Below are 25,015 nucleotides of genomic sequence, written 5' to 3'. Positions count from 1 at the left end.
TTTTAACAGATGAAAATGAAATATGACAAATTATTGAAAAATATTAATTAAGAAAATATTATTATTTGAATCTCTTCAAATTCTCAAATGTTGAGCATAATGATTCTAATTAATATAATTAATTTCACATATTAATTATAAAACGTTTTTTTTTTGTACTGAGTGGTTACAATTGCGATTTAATTCTATTTAACTAAAATTAATTTATGGACTTAATACTTCATTAAGAAAAAATAAAATGTTTAATTAATGGGCAAAAAATATTTTCACTCTCCTCTTTATACGCTTATGTCTCGACATTCTCTCTTACTTTTAAAAAAAAAACCCGAGAGGAAGATGGTTCTCTCCTAATTATCTTTTTCGTCCCTTCATTTTTTTTTAATTCTTTTGTTTGTTTTTCTTACTTACAAAATTCAAAAATATATAATTATTAGAAAATCTTAATGAAGTCAAAATATTGATATCTGCGAGTATGGCTGATATTCTATATAGTGAAAGAATGAAGAACAAATTGATCAAATGTCTTGATGAGATATTACGAGATGAAAATAGGAGAAATCATCATCTTAAACTGATTCAATTAGATATATTGAATTATTGTAGCAGAATGAATAATTGAATTCGAATACTTGGTGATCATGAAATTCCATCAACCAAAATAATTATCATCAAGATGAATTTGTGACTAATTCTTACGAATTTTATTTTTTTTTATATATAACATATTGAATTGATAAAGTTTCTTCATATGCAACATTAGAAAAGTATTGATTGTAATAGTTTATAGAATAATATATTGATGTTGCTTCCATTTTAACATAGATTGTAATTCTTTTGTATCGTAGATTAATATTTAATTTTAATTGTAGTTTAATTCAATTTTTGTTTAACCTATATTGTAATTCTTTTGTATCGTAAATATAATATTTAATTTTAATTATAGTTTAATTCAATTTTTGGTTTTTTTATTATATTCTAATATATTTCTTAATTAATCTGCTATTTTATTATTATTGTTTCACAGAATATTTGGAATATGAAAATGTATTAAAATTCCTAAAAAGTACAAATCATTGAATTTTGTAAAAATAAATAAATCATTCATCTTTAGTTAAAATTCTATAAAAAAGTAGTCAATTATTTTTAAAATTAATTTAATTTGAATTATCATTAAAAAATATATATTAATTTCAAATATATATAATATAAATTTTTTTCATAGCATGATATAAAATTATTTAAAAGTAAATATGTCAATTTATTTATTTATCTAAATTATATAAAAGTTTCATACCCCGTGCATCGCACGGGTTTTCTACTAGTTTGATTAATAATGGACATCATTTTTTCACTATATAAATTAAAAACTCTTTAGTATCGGTTTTATTTTATCAATAATAATAATAATATTTTTCACTATATAAATTAAAAATGGATATCATTTATTCATTTTTATCTAAGAGTGGTTTTTCTGGCCGTCCAAAATCAGTATTTACATGTACTAACGAGACATTTCTAAAATTTAAAAGTTTAATTGTATAAATTGAATAAAAACCACAATAAATAACATATAAACCACAAGATTTACTCTCTATAAGTATATACGAAAAGAAATACTATGTATCTAAAGGAAAGAAATTATGTATTGTCCTAGTTCTTTCTCATCAATTTGAACTCTTCCCTAAAATATAAGATATTAAATTAACTAATAAATTCATCTATAACATATTAAATTTAGCTGAAGTTTATCCTCGTCGAAAATCTAATTCAATTTATCAGTTTCAAAATAAATACATGAAAAAGGGTAAGATTGTGCGATAAATATATACATATATATATCAACACTTAATAAGTTTTGCTTTGTTCTTTAAAAAAAATTAGAATTAATATCATAGTAATATATAAATTCTTATTTTAAATCATGAAGTATATGTGTGAATTGACTTATAATAAATATAAAATAAAGATTAGTAATTTTTTTTGAACTAACATCAAAACCATAAATAAATTTATTTGTAATATATTAAATTTATTTCAAGTTTATCCCCATCGAAAATCTAATTCATTTTATCAATTTCTAAATAAATACACGAAAAAGGGTAACATTGTGAGATATAACAAATCTCTCTCTCACACACACACATATATATATATATATATAATAAGTTTCTCTTTTTATTCTTAAATCGAATATGTGTGAACTGACTAATATAAAAAAAATAAACATTAGTAAATATTTGAAATAAAATATAACCATAAGAATAAAATATTTTACTTTCTATACACATACACTAAGAGAAATATTATGATATTTAAAGGAAGGAAATTACGTACATATTCGAGTGCTTTGTCAGCAATATGAGCTCTTCCCTAAAAAATAAGATACAGATCAACTAATAAATTCATTTATAGCATATTAAAATTTGCTTAATTTTATCCTCATTGAAAATCTAATTCAATTTACCAATTTCTAAATAAATATATAAAGAAGGTATATATATATATACCACCCCATTATAAGTTTTACTTTTCGTTCTTTAAAATAATAATTTTACAAGTTAGATTTAATATTGTAACAATATATGACATATTTTCAATTATTACATCAATTCTTACTTTAAAGCATTGAATCTTTATCTTGCAGCCTTAGATTCCACATTTTCACCCTCTACACAAGAAATTGACAACGACTCATTTTTGGGCACATCTTTATTCTTTATCCTAGGAAAACAGGGGTGTTCAAATTCTTGTGCATATTGCTAAAAGATTGGCTAATTGTTAATAAAGCAATATTCGAAGGTGATTTTAGGCACTTTACACGGATGCTCGTGGAGATTGGCCTTGAAAATTCGTTACTTCAATCACTTGGAATATAGTGGAAGGAGATAATTTTTGGGTGGAATTAGTTTACGAGAAGCTTCCTCCATTTTCTAATGTTTATTAATAGATTGACCACATGCCATGTGACTGTTGGCATATAAAAAACCCCATCAATCAGCCAAGCATGTTTAGCCATCTGAAACAGAAGGTGATGGCTACACAATGTTCAGTTTAGAGATATGTGGATACAGTTCTGGTTTCCAATACAATTAATCACATCAAAGTTGATGTATCCTGAAGTTCAGATAATCCTGCCATATAAGGCTTTGCAGAAGGTTTCATTTCTTCCTCACCTTTTTGGAGCCAACTACGTAGTTGATGTACCCCATTGACACAACTCGGTTAATATTTTTGGTGCATTTGAATTTGTGCCTAAATCTGTTTGTCATATTAAGATCTCATGTTGATGCTGAAGCATAATATCAATAGATGTTCAAGTCATGCCTTAACTCCCTACAACATCTCCTAAATTTCTTTCTCTTGCGAAATTTGACATGTTAGGCCAAAATTTGGAGGCTGCTATTGAGAAGTACTTCACAGTATGAAGCCAAGTATGGGGAAGAAAGATATTGGGAGGAGCTTCACCGTGGTAATTGCAATATCTGCATTTTTCAGAACTTCTTCATGTTCTTGTTTTTGCTTATCACATGAAGCCTGAATATTCATGCTGGTAGGAACTTGACAATTAGATGGATGAGATGTCTTGATAATGTTGCATTAAGCTACATGGTGGAATTTTTTGATTATGTTTATCCTAAATTGACAATTATTTTTCACCACTTGATAATGTTGCATTAAGCTACATAGTTAGGAATTTAGAAGATGGTGTGAATTCATTTAATGTTGTATTATTTTGGATGTAGATGCATATTATATTTGAATATATCTAATTTAGAGTATCTCCCTTCAATCCGAATCATTATAATAATTTTAATGCGACAATTAGATTAATTTTGGTCATTGGACTCATTGGAGTGGGTTCGTAACAACCGACTTTAATGTTATTGGCATCAACCACGATTGTTACAAACAACCGTGGCTAAATACCCCTTTAGCCACGGTTGATTGAAATAACTGTGGCTAAAACTCAAGGAATTAGAGTTGGTTGTTCGTAACAACCAACTCCAATTCCCCAATGCAAAAGACTCCTATATTGGCGTCGGTCAAACGACCGATGCCAAGCATTGGTCACGCCCCTTTTGGCCAGAATCGTTCAACCGTGGCTAATGACGGTAAATCACCGTGTCTATAGGCCATTTTTGTACTAGTGTACCCAATAAGATGTTACTCTCCCTGGTAGATAAGAAATACGACTAATACAAGAAATACGTCTCATACAAGAAATGGGGTTGGCCAAGTTGAACTTGAATTTCAAGGGAGCAAGTTTTGAGAAGTCCACCGACTGATATAAAGATAAGATGGGCTCCCTTGGTAGACACTGGGTTATAAAAAAAAATATGTTGAGGAGGAAATTCAGTTTGGTCACTCCAAGATAGTGGGATATCTTCCAAGAAAATATTTGTTATGAAGATCCCATATTGGAACTATAAATGTATTCGTAATCCTTAAACTCAAATTATTTTCTTAATTGTTGTTCTCAGGATAAGCCAGATGTATTGTGTATTCCCAAACCAACAGTTCAATTTTTGGTTATTAATTCTATATATTGGAGAAGTTTAGGTATGCATTTAGTTTTGATGAATCATAAGAATTTTCTCACATAATTGGTTTTTAGCAGGGATAAGTCGACCTATTATACATGTGTCTAAATTTATCTTATTACAGGATCGTGAACAAAATTTGTTTTGTTTATGTCAACACTTAGGTCAATAGGCGCGAGTTTATGGAATGATTTTATGAATCTCAAAATGTCAATTCCTAATAATTGGGTGGTAATTGGTGGCTTTAACTCCATTCTAAGGCTCATGAAAAAATGGAACGATCTTTAGCTCTAGGTACCTATTAGGATTTTAGAGCCTTTATTGATGATTATGGCTTATTTGATGCTAAAAATTTGGTAGCATAATAGATTTAGGCTAATGCAAGATGAGGTTAAGTTAGAGCTAACTGTAGGCTGGATCGTTCTTTGGTTATTACGACTTTTGTGGACTTCGAGGAAAATATATTTTGTGTTACTTTGCATCGGCATCACTCGGATCATAATTTATTGTTTTTTACATGCAATAAAGGGTCCGTTCGATTTCTTATTTCAAGTTTCAAACCAACCACCCTTCCCTTCCCTCGGCTCAGCTCCTAATTCATAAGTTGCGTACGCTTCAACTCTTTCTACAATTCAAAAGGACATTGTGAACCATAATATGTTTGGAGATTTGCACCTGGATGAATTTGAGGCTCAATAGAATTTAGATTTTTAGTTACTTAAAAAAGAAATTCACTATAAAGATCAAAATCACAACTGCTGGCTTGTAGTAGGAAATAGAAATAATAAATCCTTTCATTGAATGATAGTAATAAGAAAGACACATAAAGGCCCTTAAGATTGATACTATAAAGGCTTTTGACATAATGGAATGAGATTTTATTCTTGCAGTAATAGAGGCTTTCAGTTTCTCGGTGATTTTTTGGGATTGGATTTTGAGTATAATGTCTTCTTCTAAAAATTCCGTCTTAGTAAGTATTCGGTTTCGGTTTTATAAGTGTTTGTTGGCAGCCTCTCCACTAGGATCACATTGAGTTGTTCGAACGAGAGGCATTTTTAGGACGACTAAGGGATTTCTAAGAGGAGCCTTTTCTTTTGATATTCCTTCCTCTTTCGCTTTTATTGCGGAGCTTAGAGAATCCATTTATGCAATCTGAATAACTGGGCATAAAGGATGGCACTGCCTTTGGACTGAGTTGATTCACTATATATCGTCTCCTTTATCAAACAGAGGTTAATGGATGTTCTCTGGGAGTTTAGACAAAAGTGGTTTCCAGTCTTACATATTGATCTCATATGAAAATAGTTGTCTTTCACATATATCGTGAGAGAAATATGGCTACAAACGCACTAGCAAAGCATGGTTTAACTTCTTTAGCCTTGCAATTCTTTTGTTTCTAATGATTTAATTCTTTAGAGCAATTCCAAATTGCTGAGATTTTGTTTTATGAACTTTTCATTTTTTTTAATAATATTAGATAGACATGTTCATGGTGTCTTGTTAGGGATGCCAATCTAGTAGGAATATCCAACAATTTTTTTTTCACCTTTTCACCCAATGTTCACTAAATATTTTTTTTTATTTAAAAATGAGATAAGGATTAAATTTAACATTCTCATTTTAAAGGAAGTGCAAATGTAGCCCTAACATATGAATTTGGTCAAATTTAACTCTAACGTTTCCAAGCAATATCGATTTTAGTCCTATATTACAGAAAATTGAAAAGACCAATTTGAATATTATTTAACTGTCATATTGGACATTATCAACAAGTTTGTGGATAAACTAGAACAATTTCATACATTTTTGTTAGTTATTTGTAACTATATTAGTAACACATTAAATATTTTATATATTTTGACAAAAGAAAATTATGATTAACTAATTGATAGACTTAGTTGTTCATATTTTAACAAATTTTTTTAAATAGTGGTAATAACACATTGAATATATTAAACATAATTGATGTTTGGAAGGTCTGAAATAACAGTTAAATAACAGTTAAATTAGTCTTTTCAAATTTTTGGTAACCTAAGGCTAAAATTGATTTTGCTTAGAAATCTAAGGTTAAATTTGGTTCTTATCCCTTTTAAAAATAGTGAAAATAGTTTAACAAAATATTAAGATAATATATATAACAAAATATTAAGTATTTAATATTGAAAACAAAAATCAAACCATATCTTTTATTTTTATTTATGTTTTTCTTTTTCCAATTAATTTCCTTAAATTTGTTGGAAGGAAATAAATACCTGTAGCCTATGCTTAGGACTTTCATGATCATCATTTTCTGATATCTCCTGGAAAATATAATTTTCAAACAATTTTATTAATAATAGACATCATTTTTTTTCACTATATAAATTTAAAAGTCTTTAGTATCTGTTTTATTTTATTTTATTATTGTTGTTGTTTTACTTCCAATTAACAATAAATTTAGATTGAATTTTTTTTGCTAGGATTGAAATAACAATTAACAACTAGGAATAGTAGATAATTAACAACAATATCAAATAGTAAACAACAAACATTTCTAAGCTAAAAATATCATAAATTTACATTAATTTTCCACACTAATTTTAATATTATTAGAATTAATTTCTAAAATTTTACACTTTTAAATTTATATCAATGACTTATACTCCTTAATTAAACGTGTGTTTGGTTGCTCATTTTTCTCTTCCTATTTGCATTTTCATGTTAAAAATGAGAGTTTTAAGTGTTTAATTAGAGAAGTACTGCGTGCCTCTCTCAAAATATAGAAAGAAGGTTGGATTAGAAAGAGTTCTTAGGCATTTAAGAGAATTTGTAAGTTTTACCTTTATTGAATATTTCGGATGGGCCACCTTTGATGGGATCTGACCCGGCCGGATCCGACTCATTTAATTTGTTAGAAATAAGAAATTGAAAGATAAAAGATAACTTTCATTCATAGAAAAAAAATACGTTCTTTTCTTTCTTCTTTTGTGAATGTACAAGAAAACACAAAACTTTATTTTTTTTAATTTTTGGATTTCTCTCTTCCCTGTTTCTTTGTGAACAAAGTAATTGAAATAACATATTTGGAGGTTTACAAGAGGCATTTATACTGTTCTAATGAGTACCATGAATTGGAACTGTCGGAGCATGGGCAACCCACGTGTAGTTCGTATGTTAGTGGACCTAGCGTCCAAATTTTGGCCCGAGTTCATTTTTCTAATGGAAGTGAAACGTAATTGTTTAAAGATTTTTGGTGATGATGGTGTGTTCTTTATGGATTCATTAAGTTTTGACATCAGTATCATATATTAAAGTCCATTGCAAGTTTATCTAGTTGCTTTTTTTCGTTTTTAATTTTATTCTCTGTAATTTGAGCATTGAGTTTAATAAAAGAATAAAGAGTTTGACATAAGCAAAACTTAAGTATTATATAATTATTTCTAAAAATACATCCTATTGTATGTAAAAAAAAAAAACTAAAAATAACATTACCTCTTCTCTATTCGATCCGATTTTATCTGCAGGAATTGATGCCTGTGCCATAAGATTTTTATTCTGTTAGTCTAATTACAGTTAAAACTCTTCAACCAATTTCATTTATATATATAATTTGTCGATTACTCAGTTCGAAATTAGTGGGACACGCTTTAGGTGGACCATCTTCTAATTAAAGTTTTATACGTACACTAGGACCATGACTAAGACTCGAACTCAAAATCTCTAGTTAAAGAAACTTTAGACTCTTAACCACTCAAACCAACGTCAATTTATCTCTTCATGAAGTTATATTCATAATTCAATTAATATATAATAACTTCTCGTAAATCTTTTAACTCACGACTCATGAGCGAATTAACTGTTTTACTAATTAAAAGATAAAAAAGGTTAATACATACTACGAGGTCTAAGAGTGGTTTTTCTGACCGTCCAAAATCCGCATTCATATGTACTATTGAAACATTTCTAAAATTTAATGGTTTAATCGAATAAAATTGAACAAATACCATGATATATTAAGCTAGATGTAAACTTTGTTTCGGGAAAGAAGTTAAATACCTGTAACATTTCAGATGAACCGCCATCGCTACCACTGGGTGTTCTCTAAAAAATGTGATTTTCAACAAATAAATTAAAGCAAAACATTATTTATTTTTATCATTAAATAAATAAAGTAAGAAGAATCAAAATTTTAATCATCCTCATTGATGAAAATAAAGAAAAAAATTAAAAATTACTAACAAAATGTTCTATCATTAAAGATATATTTTTCGTAGTAATTACATTCTATTTCGAATTTAGAAGCGGATTTGTTATCGAGATGGAATCTGGAACAAAAATCATCATGGCCAAGCATTTATTTTAAAAAATATATATAATTTTTAACATATTTTCGTCTATTAATAATTCAAATATTTTGTTTTTGAATCGGTTACTATCAACATCTATAAATGATCAACATCGAGTCAAATTAATCAAAGTGGCTTAATGATCGTAAGATAATTTTTGAATACCGGTATGAACTGCCTATCTTAACCATTTGAATGGAGCTTTTTTTAATTTAATTAATTTCTTTTTCTTTAATTTTGGATTCGATGTTGATTGTCTCGGTGAAACTATCTCATACTTTACGACAATAACAGCAACAAGAACAGAAATAATAATTGGGTTTCAAAAAACAACAAATAATAATTGAGTTATTATGGTGTCTTAAAGTTTTTTTTTTCTTTCTACATAGATGTTCTTATATGGAAATAATTAATTGGATTTAAAGAAAAAAAAGTTAAAACAAATCTAAAATTAAAATCTATTAAGTAAAAATATCAAAATATCGTTACGTGTCAATGGGATAACATTTATGCCAAGTCTCCATTAAATTTGATGAAATTTTATCAATTAGTATATAGATCATGAACCAAATATGATCATAATAAATGAGGAACTAAATGTCAAAATTTTGGATAGGTTAGGAGCTAAATAGTGTTACGCCATATAAATTATAATAATTTTACCTGATAGTCCGCTGACCATTGAGGATACTTCTGCACGATAAGATTTACATAAAACATTAAGAAACAATATTATTGAATATTTGAGTATTCTTAGATTAATATAGTGAAATGTTGATGATAAATACCAAAATAATATCCAAATTTAAAATAAATACCATTCTAATGTGCTTTTAAATGATAGAAAAAGATGATGTTGGGGGGCAATGACATAGATGATGAAAATTTATACTGAAAATTCACATGATAAATATTAATTTTGTTTACTGTGTATCAAGAAAATAATTCAAATATTAATTTTTTTATGAAAGAAATATTGTGGCATTTGTATTATGTTAGTCTAATTACAGTCATGACTCTTGAGCAAGACCGTTTTAGAACAACTTGATGCACTAGATAATATGTAAAATTTTGATCTTTTATATATAAAAGATGTAAAAACCTTTTTATCATATTTATTAATAACATATCGGATTTTCTCTATTTGAGAGTTAGGGTTTATACATCTGAATTAGGGATTTTGCAATTCATTTATGTTCTAACTTGTAAAATTGAGGGTTTTCAACTCCTTCAAGTTTAACTTGAGAATTCTTTATTGATTTAGGGTCAAAACCCTCTCTGCATCATTTTGTATTAAAGCCTTGTCTGTCTCTCTTTCACAATTGGAAGAACATCCATAGAGTATTTGGATAGAAAAATAAGTTGCTTTAGACAATAGATGAAAAATAAAATAGAAAGCTTTGAATAAGAGATGAAGAACAAGTGGAAAACCTTAGACAAGAGATGAGGAGAGATTTTGAGCAATTGTTGAGACAACTAAATGGAGAGGAAGGTAAGGTTCTCTCATCATTCCAAGAGGACCTAATGGTTCCTCTTAAAGAGTAATCACTAATCATTCCTCCATTGCACTTTCAAGAGGTAAACCTTAATTTTTCAATTTCTCATGTTGAAATTATAGATAGGAAAATTGCTAGTGAGAGGATACGTGTGTTGTTGAAATGATTTAAGTTCTAATTTTGAGTTTGTGGGTAATGAAATTATAAATGAGAATTTGAATCATTCTATGAATGAGGAGGAAGGAGTTTTAGTATGTGAGGAGATTGATTTTGTGTGTGGCAATATTTGGGAAGCGAGATTGGGTTGAGGAAGAGAAGAACAAGATTTAAAATGAGAATGAGAAGGATGAGATACGTTTGAGAATGAGATTGATAAAGAGAAGGACGATTTTGAGGATGAGCTAGATAGCGATGATGAATTTGATTATGATGAGGATGATATTAGAAATGTTAACTGGAACCTATATGAGGTTCCTTATGAAGAAAATGATGAAGAAGATGAAGGTGTTATATATGACCTGCTTAAGAGTGGTACTTTCGACGGTGAGCATGTCGTCTGTTTGGTAACGAGAGTGTTAATGTCTATTGAGCAAGAGCATGACCCAAGATATCAACTATTTAGAACTTGATAATTGATGGAGGAAGTGTGAGGTGATAGTTGATGGAGGAAGCCAAGAGAATATCATTAGTCAAGCCACATTGGGCAAGTTTTGTTTGGTTCCCGAACCATACCATAGACCTTATCATATTGGTTAGATCAAAGAGGTGTAGAAACTTCAAGTTACTCACTATTGTAATGTTCTTATCACTATTGGGGCAGGTCAAGATGAAGTCATGTGAGATGTAGTTGAAATGGAGACTTGCCACTTGCTCCTAGGAAGGCATTGACAGTTTGATTATGATGCCTTGCGTGTGGGAAGAAGAAACACCTACATAATATTCAAACAACCTTACACCCATGATGAGTTCTTCTATTGAGAAAAAGAAGGCCACTTTGAGTGCTTATCCAACTCAGGAATCGATTTTGAATGGATGCATGAGGAATCAACAAATTCCTATGATGGGGGTAACTAACCCAACTGAAGTAGACCCAATGCCCGAAGATGGCAAGGTTGTTTCATTTAAATAAAAACCTTAAGAGCTTCCAAGTTTGTGGAAGATACCACATCAGATTGACTTCAACCGATGAGATCATTCACATAGTCTTCCTCATGATAGAGTGAGCTCTAAAGAGAATGAAGTTGAGAAGGGGGAGAGAAAGTTTGAGAGTGATAAAGTAGATCCAATGCCTGATGTTTCCTTTAAAGAGCAGCCTCAAAAGCTTGCATCTTTGAGGAAAATATCGCATGGAATTGACTTGGATCCCGGAGATAGTTTACCTAATCTTTCTTATGATGTGTAGTGAGCTCTAAAGAGAAAAATGAAGGGTGCCTTGTGATGACTTTAGGAATGCGTAAAACTCCTAACACATTCATAACGCAAATAAATCTTGTCTCCAACTTGGTAAAATTTGAACTTGTTGTTGTGTACTTTGTTAAAATATATGTTTTGAAAATTTTATTTGATTTGTTGAGAGAGCATATACTTTCTGTGGATGCTATGAAATGTAATCTTGTGGCGAAGAGCTTGGTGTTCTTATGGCATTTGGTGAATAGGAATGGCATCTGGGTAGATAAGAGAAGATGAGTGCAATCCAAGAGTTCACACATATTGTTCCGATAAGTGAATAAAATGATAAAGAAGTCCGGGAATGGTTAACTCAAAGAAATGTAGGGGCTTCAAAGAGTGTTTATAGAATCAGTACAAAGTGGGTTGACAAGTATCGTCGAGACATTCCATTTGATGTCGACTATGAGTGGAAGAAAGTTGTGCATAATATTCGGGTTAGTGAAGTGAAGGATAAGAAAATCCTAAGTTGGTCCACTCAAATCAATGTAGGGGAAGTGAATAACATTAATGTGATTGCTAAGGAGTGATTTGACAAGTATCACCTAAATATTCCATTTAATTTCGGCTATAAGCAGAAGAAGGTTATGGCTAGTATCTGGGTGAATGAAGTGGAGTATGGGAAAGCCCGAAGTTTGTCTACTCGAAGCCATGTAGGGGTATCAAAGAGTTTTCATAGGATTGCCAATGAATGGGTAGACAAGCTTCACCGAGACATTCCCTTCGAAGAAGAATGCCAAAAAGGATGAGCACCGGGGAAGCTTAATATGCAAGTTTGGGGGATGAAGTTCTTGTATACTCAAGCATCGAGAAATTTTCAAGCACACCAATAACAAGCTTTGAAATTAACAAATGATCCACTCAAGATTGTGAAGAAAGTGAACTCGGAAGCTTGTGGGGTGGTTCTCCCACCTTCATGGTGAACGACAACACTTTCCTTTTATATGAAAGGTTGGCGTCTCTTCAAGACCTATAAGTTTCTTCCATACTCAACAAACAACTTGGGGCCAAGTTCTATTCAAGGGAGAGTGTATGATGATGGTTTCAAGTTGATCAAAATTGATAAAATGGGTAATTGGGAGAATTCGAGTCAACGGGGCAAAGCAAAACAATAAGGGAGCATTGGAGGAGAAAAGCTCCAATAGTCAACTTCAGCTAAGGCGTGGGTACATGGTTTTCATTGGATACTGTCCTCTCTTTCTGATTAAATTATTGTTTAGTCCTTCCTTTCTTTTGCTTTATGCTTTCACATATTTTAAGCCTCCTTTACCATTTTGTCTTATTACTTTTAGTTATGCTTCATGTAATTTTACCCTTTAGTGTTAGAGGTGCATAAATTCATCACTTTGAAAGATGTAGGAACCTTTTTGCATACATTGAGACTCGAACTCAAAATTTCTAAATTAAAAACCTTGAGTCCCTTAAACCACTCAATCAACTTTACTTTATCTCTTTAACCTACTATTAGTTACCTTTTTTTCATATAAATCCTTAAGCAAGTTTGGGGGCAGCTTTAACCGTCCCTACAAGGTCTAGAGGCGGTTCTGTAGAACGGCCAAAATCGGTATTCACATGTACATAAAGAGTTATTTTTATCTTGTTTAACTAATATGATTGGAATACAATGATCAATGAGCCTTTTAAATTTATTTAAAGTGACATATTCATCACCTGAAATGGTTATAATAATCAATCAGCTTCCCCAAACTTGCTTAAATTGATACACATATCTTAACTTTCCAACATTTATTTTTGTTCTATCACGTAGATTTAATAGATTAATGAGACATCTCTAAAATTTAAAGGCACAATCTGATAATATGAACAAATAAATAGATGTATAATATATTAACCTAGATTTAATGTACGAAAGGTTAAAGCTAAACATAATTTATTTTTGGATTGGGATCCAAATCCTTCATTTTTATCATTAAATAAAGTAAGAATTTAATTTTAGAATACCTTTATGGGCTGATAAGTTATAGGATTTGAATGGCCCTCTGGCTCCTGTATAAAGATTAATTATACTAATTTTTTAGCTATAAACCACTCTTGAATATATATAAATAAATAAATAAGTGAATATAATGATAAAGAAAAAAAGTACTCAACTTATGGTATGTATCAAGAAAATAATTCAAATATTAATTTTGAGTTTGTGGGTAATGAGATTATAAAAGAGAATTTGAATCATTCTATGAATAAGGAGGAAGGAGTTTTAGTATGTGAGTAGATTGATTTTGTGTGTGGTAATATTGGGGAAGTTCATATTGGAAAAGGAGCCCCCTACGTGTTTGATAAAATGTCCCTTAGGAATAACTTCACTTGTATGCATAAGGAAGATGAGGGTATTAATCTTGAAGAAGGGGAGAGTGGCATTGAACTTGATATTTTCAATGAGGAGAAGGATGAAATAACTTTATATATCGTGGTTCAAGGATATGGTGATGGAAGAGATATTGGTGGATCAAATGTGTTGGGAAGTAATAGTTAAATGTGTTGGGAAAGTTGGAAAATTGAGTAATCAACTTGAGCCATGGAGAGAAACAAATGGAAGTTAGGAATGTGGAATGTCATATGACTAATGTGTTCATGTTAGAAGGGGATAATGATGTCCTTGGTGAGATAGACTATGGGAAACAAACCTATGGGAAGCGAGATTGGGTTGAGGAAGAGAAGAACAAGATTTAAAATGAGAATGAGAAGGGTGAGGATGCATTTGAGAATGAGATTGATAAAGAGAAGGATGATTCTGAGGATGAGCTAGATAGCGATGATGAATTTTATTATGGTGAGGATGATATTAGAAATGTTAACTGGAACCTATATGGGGTTCCTTATAAAGAAAATGATGAAGAAGATGAGGGTGTTATATATGACCTGCTTAAGAATGGTACTTTCGACGGTGAGCATGTTGTTTATTTGGTAACGAGAGTGTTAATGTCTATTGAGAAAAAGCATGACCCAAGATATCAACTATTTAGAACTTGATAATTGATGGAGGAAGTGTGAGGTGATAGTTTATGGAGGAAGCCAAGAGAACTTCATTAGTCAAACTGTATTGGGCAAGTTTTGTTTGGTTCCCGAACCACACCCTAGACCTTATCACATTGGTTAGATCAAAGAGGTGTCAAAACTTCAAGTTACTCACTGTTGTAAAGTTACTGGGGCTAGTCAAGATGAAGTCATGTGAGATGTAGTTGAAATGGAGACTTGCCACTTGCTCCTAGGAAGGCATTGACAATTTGATTATGATGCCTTACGTGCGGGAAGAAGAAACACCTATATAATATTCAAACATCCTTACACCAATGATGAGTTCTTCTACCGAGAAAAAGAAGTCCAGTTTGAGTGCTTATCCAACTCAAGAATCCATTTTGAATGGATGCATGAGGAATCAACAAATTCCTATGATGGGGATATCTAACCCAATGCCCGAAGATGGCAAGGTTGTTTCATTTAAATAACAACCTTAAGATCTTCCAAGTTTGGGGAAGATACCACATCAGATTGACTTCAAGCGATGAGATCATTCACACAGTCTTCCTTATGCTAGAGTAGATCCAATGCCTGAATGTTTCCTTTAAAGAGCAGCCTCAAGAGCTTCCATCTTTGAGGAAAATATCGCATGAAATTGACTTGGATCCCGAAGATATTTTACCTAATCTTCCTTATGATATGTAGTGAGCTCTAAAGAGAAAAATGAAGGGTGCCTTGTGATGATTTTAGGAATGCCTAAAACTCCTAACACATTCATCATGCAAATGAATCTTGTCTCCAACTCGGTAAAATTTTAACTTGTTGTTGTGTACTTTGTTAAAATATATGTTTTGAAAAATTTATTTGATTTGTTGAGAGAGCATATACTTTCTGTGGATGCTATGAAATGTAACCTTGTGGCGAAGAGCTTGGTGTTCTTATGTCATTTGGTGAATAGGAATTGCATCTGGTTAGATAAGAGAAGATGAGCTCAATCTAAGAGTTCACACATAATGTTTCTGTTAGTGAATAAAAGGATAAAGAAGTCTGGGAATGGTTAACTCAAAGAAATATAGAGGCTTCAAAGAGTGTTTATAGAATCAGTATGAAGTGGGTTGACAAGTATCATCGAGACATTCCATTTGATATCGGCTATGAGTGGAAGAAAGTTGTGCATAATATTTGGGTTAGTGAAGTGAAGGATAAGAAAATCCTATGTTGGTCCACTCAAATCAATATAGGAGAATTGAATAACATTAATGCGATTGCTAAGGAGTGATTTGACAAGTATCACCTAGATATTCCATTTAATTTCGGCTATAAGCAGAAGAAGGTTATGGCTAGTATCCGGGTTAATGAAGTGGAGTATGGAAAAGCCTGAAGTTTGTCTACTCGAAGCCATGTAGGGGTATCAAAGAGTTTTCATGGGATTGCCAAGGAATGGGTAGACAAGCTTCACCGAGAAATTCCCTTCGAAGAAGAATGCCAAAAAGGATGAGCACCGGGGAAGCTTAATATGCAAGTTTGGGGGATGAAGTTCTTATATACTCAAGCATCGAGAAATTTTCAAGCACGCCAATAACAAGATTTGAACTTAACAAATGATCCACTGAAGATTGTGAAGAAAGTGAACTCAGAAGCTTATGGGGTGGTTCTCCTACCTTCATGGTGTCCACTGAAGGTTGGCGTCTCTTCAAGACCTATAAGTTTCTTCCATACTTAATAAACAACTTGGGGCCAAGTTTTATTCAAGGGAGAGTGTATGATGATGGCTTCAAGTTGATCAAAATTGATAAAATGGGTAGTTGGGAGAATTCGAGTCAACTGGGCAAAGCAAAGAAATAAGGAGCATTGGAGGAGAAAAGCTCCAACAGTCAACTTCAACTAAGGCGTGGGTACATGGTTTTCATTGGATACCGTCCTCTCTTTTTAATTAAATTATTGTTTAGTCTCTCATTTCTTTTACTTTATGCTTTGCATATTTTAAGCCTCATTTACCATTTTGTCTTATTACTTTTAGTTATGTTTCATATAATTTTACCCTTTAGAGTTAGAGGTGTATAAATTCATCACTTTCAAAGATGTAGGAACCTTTATACGTACATTGAGACTCGGACTCAAAATTTCTAAATTAAAATCCTTGAGTTCATTAAACCACTCAAACAACTTTACTTTATCTTTTTAACCTACTTTTAATTACCTTTCTTTCATATAAATCCTTAAGCAAGTTTGGGGGCAGCTTTAACCGTTCCTACAAGGACTACATGGGGTTTTATAGAATTGGCATAGAATGATCAATTAACATTCTAAATTTATTTAAAGTGACATATTCATCACCTGAAATGGTTATAATAATCAATCAGCTTCCCCAAACTTGCTTAAATTGATACACATGTCTTAACTTTCCAACATTTCTGTTTGTTCTATCACGCAGATTTAATAGATTAATGAGACATCTCTAAAATTTAAAGGCACAATCCGATAATATGAAAAAATAAAGAGATCTATAATATATTAACCTAGATATAAACTTTGTTTTAGGAAGCAAGTTAAATGCCTTTGACATAATGTATGAAAGGTTAAAGCTAAACATAATTTATTTTTGGATTGGGATCCAAATCCTTCATTTTATCATTAAATAAAGTAAGAACTTAATTTTAGAATACCTCTGTGGGATAAGTTAGAGGATTTGAATGACCTCCTTGCTCCTGTATAAAGATTAATTATACTAATTTTTTTTAGCTATAAACCACTCTTGAATATATATAAATAAATAAATAAGTGAATATAATGACAAAGAAAAAAAAATACTCAGCTTATGGTATGTATCAAGAAAATAATTCAAATATTAAATTTTTTTATGAAATAAATATTGTGGCATTTATATTATAGGGAAAGAATATTATACTTGTGGTGTTTCAGCTCTCTCCACAGGATCAGCTCTGTAGAAACTTTGCTCTCTATGTGGTAGGATTTGATCAGCAGGTGCTGAATACTGTGCCATAAAATTTGTATTCTGTCAGTTTAATTATAATTATGAGGGTTAATTATAAATAACTACTGTGTAGTTTGACCGATTTGCAGATCCGTATTTGTGATATGTTTTTTCAAATACAACCTCATAGTTGCAAAATTTTACATGTTTTTTTACTTTGCCAAATTTGGCCCATAACAACCTCAAAATCATCATTTTTGGAGTTTTCTCTTTCTAAACATTATTTTTCTCTCTCATTAAAAAAACACCTAAATAACGGCAAACCTAAAAAGTTGAAGAATTAAAGTTGCTTAAAATATCATTTAACTTTTGAAAATTTTCATTTTGAGGTCGTTATCAAACTAAACTCATATGAAATTTGTTTTAACCTTAAAATTGGATTTGCAAAATTTTGCATAATGATCTACAAATTGGACAAAACACAGTATGTAGTTATTTAAAAAGATGGAGTTTTCTGCTCTCTGGTTTAGCTTATCTGATTCACATGTAATGATCTGTTAGTCTTCTAAACTTATTTAAAATGGACATATTTACTATCTAAAACTGTTAATTTTAGAATACCTGTATGCGCGGCCTATTTTGAGCATTTGAATGGCCCCCTTCTTCCTGTATAAGATTAATTATACTAAGCTATAAACCACTCTGGAACATGAATAACTAAATAAATAAAGTGAATATAATGATAAAATCAAATTACTCAGCTTAAAAAGTAAATTTTTTTTAGATTAAGGGCATAATTGATTATTACATGTCTAGATTTGTTTAAGTCCGTTATAAGGAATAGGAATTCTTCTTAGGAGTTTGAAGTAAAGGCGAGGGGGGACTCCTCCTCCGATCACTGAATTTTCTTTATTAATTATTAAACCTCGGCCGTATATTCTTGACGTCCTTACCAAAACATCCTTATCCCAGGGTTATTTTAGCACCAAAAGGCTTGTTTTCTTGATCTCAAAAAGTCATGAATTGAGTTTAAAAATCATGTTTGATGTTTGTTTCGCAGCTGCTCAAATGCACATATAAAACCGATTGGCTTGGAATTTCTCCCAAGAGCACAAATTGGCCTGAGCATGCCTTATAACATAAAATGTCACGAGATAAGTTTAGAATACCTGTATGAGATGCCTATCTTGAACATTTGGAAAACGCTCTTCTTCCCGTATAAGATTAAGCATACAGTAAAATCTCTGTATAGGAATACTCTATAGGAATATCCTCTATTTTGTTATAAAAAACTCGGTCCCAACTTGATAATAACCTCTATTACCAAACTCTATTTAGTAATAAACTCTCAATTGTTATACAAGTAGATTTATTAGAATCCTAGATTAATAAAAAGTTACTCAGCTTAAAAAGTAATTTTTTTAGATTAAGGGCATAATTGATAGTTTAAATATATCTTAACACCAACGAACTGAATATTTTTTATGGAAAACTTAAAACTGTTTATGAGTCAGCTAGATCTGTCTAAGTCCGTTATTCATTAATTGAGTTTAAAAATGCATATTTGATGTTTGGTTCGGCCCGATCCAGAACTGCTCAAACACGCATATAAAACGGATTGGCTTGGAATTTCTCTCAAAAGCACAAAGTGGCCCTATCTGGCCTTATATAACAACTTATTTATTTAGATATAAATAAAAATTGTCAGACATAATAAAATCTTTCTAAAAAATTCTCCAATATTTGTAAAATAAACCATGAGTAAAAGGGATTTAAATTCTGTTTAATTTAGATATATTTTTTGTTTAATAACTATTTATTGTTGCTATATTATCTTATAGAAATTAGTTTATTTGATGTAAGTTAAAATTCAATTAAAAATAGGATCAATTCTAGTGAAATTAGAAGAGAAATTCATATACCTGTGGCTGTGCATTAATCTCTCCATGGGGAAGGTTGCGGAAATTAACTCCAGTCTACAATACAAACCAAGAATTAAAATTATCAAAAACGTTAATTAGTCCTTAAGAATATCCAAACATCATAAAAATATTAATTAGTCCTTAAGAATATCCAAACATCCTAATTAATCCTAAAAAATTAATTAAATACTAAATACATACCAGCTCATTATTTATGGATTCTGCAAAGTGAATTTGATTAGGTTTGATAGGAATCCAAATCTTGAACTCAAGTCCTGTCCCATTATCAGTTGTTGTTACAACGTTGCTTACCACTCCTATTTTGTCTCCCATTTTTACTATATTTTGTTGCTAAAATTAGTTCTTCTCCTCCATACATTTATACATAAATTGAACAGAATATTTCTTAAAACCTCCAACCAAGCAATGCTAAATAAAAGAAAAAGAAAAAGAAAAAGCAAAAGCTTATTCTATCAACTTTGGATTTATGTAGCATCTCATTAAAAAAAAAAAAAAAAAGTAAATAATTGAATTCAGTTATATTGTTGTTTGTAGAGACGGTTCGAGTATTTTAGAGACCATGGGCAGCTCTTATACTCATTTTTTTTAGGGATAAAGTATCAAAGTAGGTCTAAGGTTTTTGAGTGAGTACCAATTTAGGCTCCAATGTAGAATTAACAATTACAAAATAATACCAATTTATACTTCGATAACGAAACATGACACGTCATTCATATTACTCAATTAAGTTATGATTTATCAGCCAATGGCAGGATTGGAGAATAAGAGTCCCCACCTAGAATAGGCCTGGAAAAATGTTACCAAGATTGCTTGATAGAAGCAAGTGGAATTTGGTATACTTTAGAAAAGGCTAATATTCCATAACCAAGCATGGTAGTAATAAGGGATTCCTTAGCCTTGGCGGCTAAAATAATGGAGAATTGATCAAATACTCCTTTACTCACCCAATAGCTTATTGACAATGTTTTTCCGTTTCCAATAGTCGATTCCTTCATGAAACCAATTCAACTAAAAGTTCGAGCTGATAGTTAAAGTGCAATTATATATTTTATATTAATCTCTGACATTTCTTTCTCTACCAATCTGAGTCAAAAGTTCTATAAGAGCATGGACCTGAGTTTAAAGAACATCCATGAGATTTCCCAACATAATCTCTCGCACCCTCTTTTATTCATAAGTCCCTTTCTAGGATTTTGGTTGTGGTTCTATTTGGATAAATTTAGGATGCACAACAAAGTTGTTGTTATGCATGACTCTCGAAAGTTGTAGGAAACATTCATCAATTTATTATGACTATGTTCACGCCATTAGGATAACCTTTTTAGGGGTTACATTAATGGGTAGGATCGTCGCTTAAGAGACACCATTCTATTCCTAACTCACGAGACACATCCACCTATTTCTCTTTGGTTTTGAGATATGAAAAATATGTTTGTCTACATTTATCTTATTTCGGTGAGGTGCACATAATTTGTATTGTTTATGTCAGTACTTGGGTAATAGATGCCTGATTTTATGGAATGATTTTGTGATGATTTATGAATATCAAAACATCTAAATCAATTGAAAATAGTATATTGAATATTTTGTTGATATTTAATAAAAGAAAGCCTATTAAATTTGATGGGACGATCTCATAGTCACCGAAAATTATATGAAATCTTAACCAAATATTAAAATATTAAAAAATTAAAAAATTAAAAAATTGTTTTGCACTTATTTAAAATTCTAACTGTTTTGTTAATATAATATGACAAGATAAAAAAAAACAGTATAGAATATATTAAAATTACCGAAGATAAACAAATAAATTAAATCACCAAACTCCAAACCACATGTATGAGCACTTAAAAAGAACAAGAAGCAAATTAATAAAAATATGAAATCCAATAAAAGATTAAAGCACTTGAAGCAAGAGAAGAAAAACAGCTGCAATAACAGAGATGATAGTCCAAGGATTCTTGAAATACTCTTGCTTCAAGTTTGCCTTCCACTTGTGCCAAGGCCTTTCACAATAGATGTTAAGCTCTTCAACTAAACCGGAAAAGTAAAAATCCTTATCATATATCACATTATTCTTGCTCAAATTGTTAACCAAATCAGCCACAGATTGATTATCTTGTAGCAAATTTTCTATGATTTCGTTTCGCACAAGCAATTCGACATCTTGATCAACATCTATCAACATATCCATGAATGCAATGTAATCACTAAGATAGTGATGTGGAGTATTACATTGCTCATACGCTAAAAGATTTCGGAACAAGATTTCAGTTTGGTCATTTATCTTCCATGTTGGAATTTCAAGAATCCCATTCTTGAATTCTATATCTAGAAAATGTTTGTCTGAACTTGATCTAAACTTAACACCAGCACCGTGGAGCTCAAAAATACTAGGAGAGGTACGAATCTTGAGTTCTTGTCCTTGCCGCGGTTTTGGGGGCAAGAGATTGATTGATAAGAAGTCAAGAATATGTTGTGGATCAGTTTGTTTATCATCATTGTAAGAATCTTTAACCAACCAATCCCACCCCGTTGATTCTTCTAAAAATCGTCGGACAAGTTTAATCATCGAAAGAGATCGAATCTCCGGTTTCTTTGATACACGGAATAGATTATCAATGAAGAAGAAGGGGATCTGATTCTCTAGCAACAAAAGGTCAAACCTTATTGTGTTCGTCAAACGTTGTTTGTTGAAAATAGGATCATATGGTTCCCAATCTCTGTGGCGCCTCCTCAGCAAGTACTCAAGAATGAAAATTCCATCAACTAACATAATTGTCACAAAATTTTGGCTGCTGAAGTTGATTTTTTCTGCATAGCTATTGCGTAATCTTTGCTCCATTTCTAGTGTCTCTTTGAAAAGTTCCTCCATACTTATATTGCTCCTATCAAGCAAATATTAAAAATTAGATCATTTATTGATTATAGCAAACATCATATGCGGAACTAGAAATCAGACATGTAATCACGAGAACATGAGATTTATATGGTTTGACTAATTTTTCTTATATTCACAAGTGATGTGGAACATATAATTCAATGGTAATCGATAAGTTCGTACAACAGTAAGAAAATTGCTTCCAAAACTATCCATCCAAGTAAATAAGCAAACAACCATTGCTTATATATGCCAAAATATATAACCTTTTTGCCTAGTAGAACTCATTTAAGAGGAAAGTTTTAATTTTTTTTTTATCTAATTTAGAAAAAATCTAAACTAAATAGGATTTTAGATATACCTTAATAGAAAACAATCTACATATCTTATTTTCTCATCCTCCACCAAAGCTAGATTTTCTTTGCCGTGGTGGAAAGGACCAATGGATACCGTATGTGGTGTGTAGGCTTTCTCGTTCAAATCTCGCAGTTGATCAGACACTCTATAGATGCAAACGCTATTGGAGACCGGGCGCACAATTTTCAATTTTTCTCTGATGTTATCCATTAGATTCTTTATATCAATTGAAACATGATCATTGTGTTGGGTTTGTTGTACCCATCTTTTATCTTTCACTATTTGTTTCCTTGGAATTTTGAAGTCCTGTTGAAATACCAACCAATCTATTATTAAATCCTTGTTTTAGCATAAAAATAAATAAATTCAAGTACATAACATAAATAGTAAATAATTTATTAATGTTTATATGTTTTTACCTATTACATTATCCACTCTTTATATTTTTAGAAATAATTATATATTTTTAAAGTTTTTTAAATCATTCTATTAAAGTCCACAATCAAATTATATAAAATAAAATTTAAAATGATAAATTGTTCTTTTTACCTTATTTTATAATGATAAAACATTTAAATTTTTCATTTTATGTTTTTTTTCTTTTTTCCCTACGTAATTCTAATCTCTGCAATACTAAGTAATTGATTTATTAACCGAATACTAAGAAAAATAACGAAAATATTTTATACATTTTGAAAATTTATGATAATATTTGATAGTTTATTTTATTTTAATATAATAATATTAAATGGTAAATAAAATGATAAAGAATTTTTATTTCTATAACTAATATATACAAGTATATATATAATAAAAATATTTTGATTATTTTTTTTTTGAAGCAAAATTTTGATTAAATTTAAAAACTCAAAGAAACTTTTTTTACTTATCTAACCAATGGCAATGTTATAATTTTATATACTATTGAATCGCGATGATATAAAAAAAAGACTAAAAAATTGAAGTACTTTAAAATATGTGTGAAATAACTAATATAATAAATAAAAATATAAAGATTGGTAAATTGTTTACCTAACATATAAACCATAAGAATAAAATATTTTACTCTCTATAAGTATATACGAAGAGAAATACTGTAATATTTAAAGGAAGAAAATTAGGTACTGCTTTGTCAGTAATTTGAGCTCTTCCCTGAAACATAAAATTTAAATCAATTAATGAATTAATTTATAATATATTAAATTTAACTCAAATTTATCATTTTCGAAAATCTAATTCATTTATGATGTTTTGAATAAATATATATATATATATATATATATATATATATATATATATATATATATATATATATAGACCAAAAATAAGTTTTGCTTTTTGTTCTTTTAAAATTTACAATTTAGAATTAATATTATACTAATATATAAATTCTTATTTTAAAGCATACAATATGTGTGAACTAACTAATATAATAAATAAATAAAATAAATATTATTTTAAAGAATGGGATGACACATGTGTTAGCACAGTCTTTCCGTTTATCCACTTGCCCTTCTTTTTATAATTTATTACCGAGTTCTGTTTCTGTTTCATTGTTACAATTTTACCAAAATTTGGCACATTAATGCATTGTCTGTTTGATTCAAAAAAAAAAATTTAGTAAATTTTATTGACTAACAAATAAATCATAAGAATAAAATATTTTAGTACTACGATATTTAAAGGAAGGAAATTATGTACTTGTTCTAGTGCTTTGTCACCAATTTGAGCTCTTCCCTGAAACATAAGATTTAAATCAATTAATGAATTCATATATAACATATTAAATTTTGATCAAGTATCCTCATCGAAAATCTAATTCAATTTACCAAATTTAAAATAAATACACGAAGAAGGGTAAAATTGTCAATATATATATATATATATATATTATCCCATATTAAGTTTTACTTTTTATTCTCTAAAAATAATAATTTTACAATTCAGAATTAATATCGTAATAATATATGACATATTTTCAACTCTCACATAAATTCGTAATTTAAAGAATGAAATCTTTTGGAACCTTGGATTCCAGTTTTTCACCCCCTATCATAGAAATCGAGACCAACTCAAATTTGGGTACATCTTTATAATTTTCCCTTGGAAGAC

General features: G+C 30.1%; 2 protein-coding genes across 12 annotated transcripts in view; both read right to left on the bottom strand.

Annotated features, from left to right (window-relative positions):
* LOC136222681 (UPF0481 protein At3g47200-like) overlaps positions 1–19,983 on the bottom strand; it is a 35,908-nt gene extending 15,925 nt beyond the window's left edge. For 3 of the 11 annotated variants that reach the window (XM_066010411.1, XM_066010424.1, XM_066010448.1), the window contains exons 1-11: positions 19,846–19,983; positions 19,645–19,698; positions 18,344–18,388; positions 17,696–17,782; positions 17,454–17,495; positions 13,771–13,815; positions 9,530–9,559; positions 8,577–8,621; positions 8,013–8,054; positions 6,794–6,841; positions 2,335–2,370 (exon numbers count right to left, since the gene is read on the bottom strand). In XM_066010411.1, the coding sequence (XP_065866483.1) occupies positions 2,335–2,370; positions 6,794–6,841; positions 8,013–8,054; positions 8,577–8,621; positions 9,530–9,559; positions 13,771–13,815; positions 17,454–17,495; positions 17,696–17,782; positions 18,344–18,388; positions 19,645–19,698; positions 19,846–19,977 (606 nt within the window). In that variant the 5' untranslated portion in view covers positions 19,978–19,983. The remainder of the gene's footprint in view (positions 1–2,334; positions 2,371–6,793; positions 6,842–8,012; positions 8,055–8,576; positions 8,622–9,529; positions 9,560–13,770; positions 13,816–17,453; positions 17,496–17,695; positions 17,783–18,343; positions 18,389–19,644; positions 19,699–19,845) is intronic. The other 8 variants (XM_066010418.1, XM_066010444.1, XM_066010432.1 and 5 more) reach the window with 8 other exon arrangements.
* Positions 19,984–21,562: 1,579 nt separating this feature from the next.
* Positions 21,563–23,113, bottom strand: LOC136217036 (UPF0481 protein At3g47200-like). Its single transcript, XM_066003610.1, has 2 exons — positions 22,908–23,113; positions 21,563–22,553 (listed from the first exon to the last, which is right to left on the bottom strand). The coding sequence occupies exons 1-2, from the start codon at positions 23,111–23,113 to the stop codon at positions 21,563–21,565; spliced, it is 1,197 nt and encodes a 398-aa protein (XP_065859682.1).
* Positions 23,114–25,015: the final 1,902 nt, after the last annotated feature.

The sequence above is a fragment of the Euphorbia lathyris genome, chromosome 1, assembly GCF_963576675.1.
Source record: "Euphorbia lathyris chromosome 1, ddEupLath1.1, whole genome shotgun sequence".
In the NCBI taxonomy this organism is placed as follows: domain Eukaryota; kingdom Viridiplantae; phylum Streptophyta; class Magnoliopsida; order Malpighiales; family Euphorbiaceae; genus Euphorbia; species Euphorbia lathyris.
The sequence above is the reverse complement of the archived record's forward strand: the minus strand, read 5'-3'. Positions and strand labels throughout refer to the sequence as shown.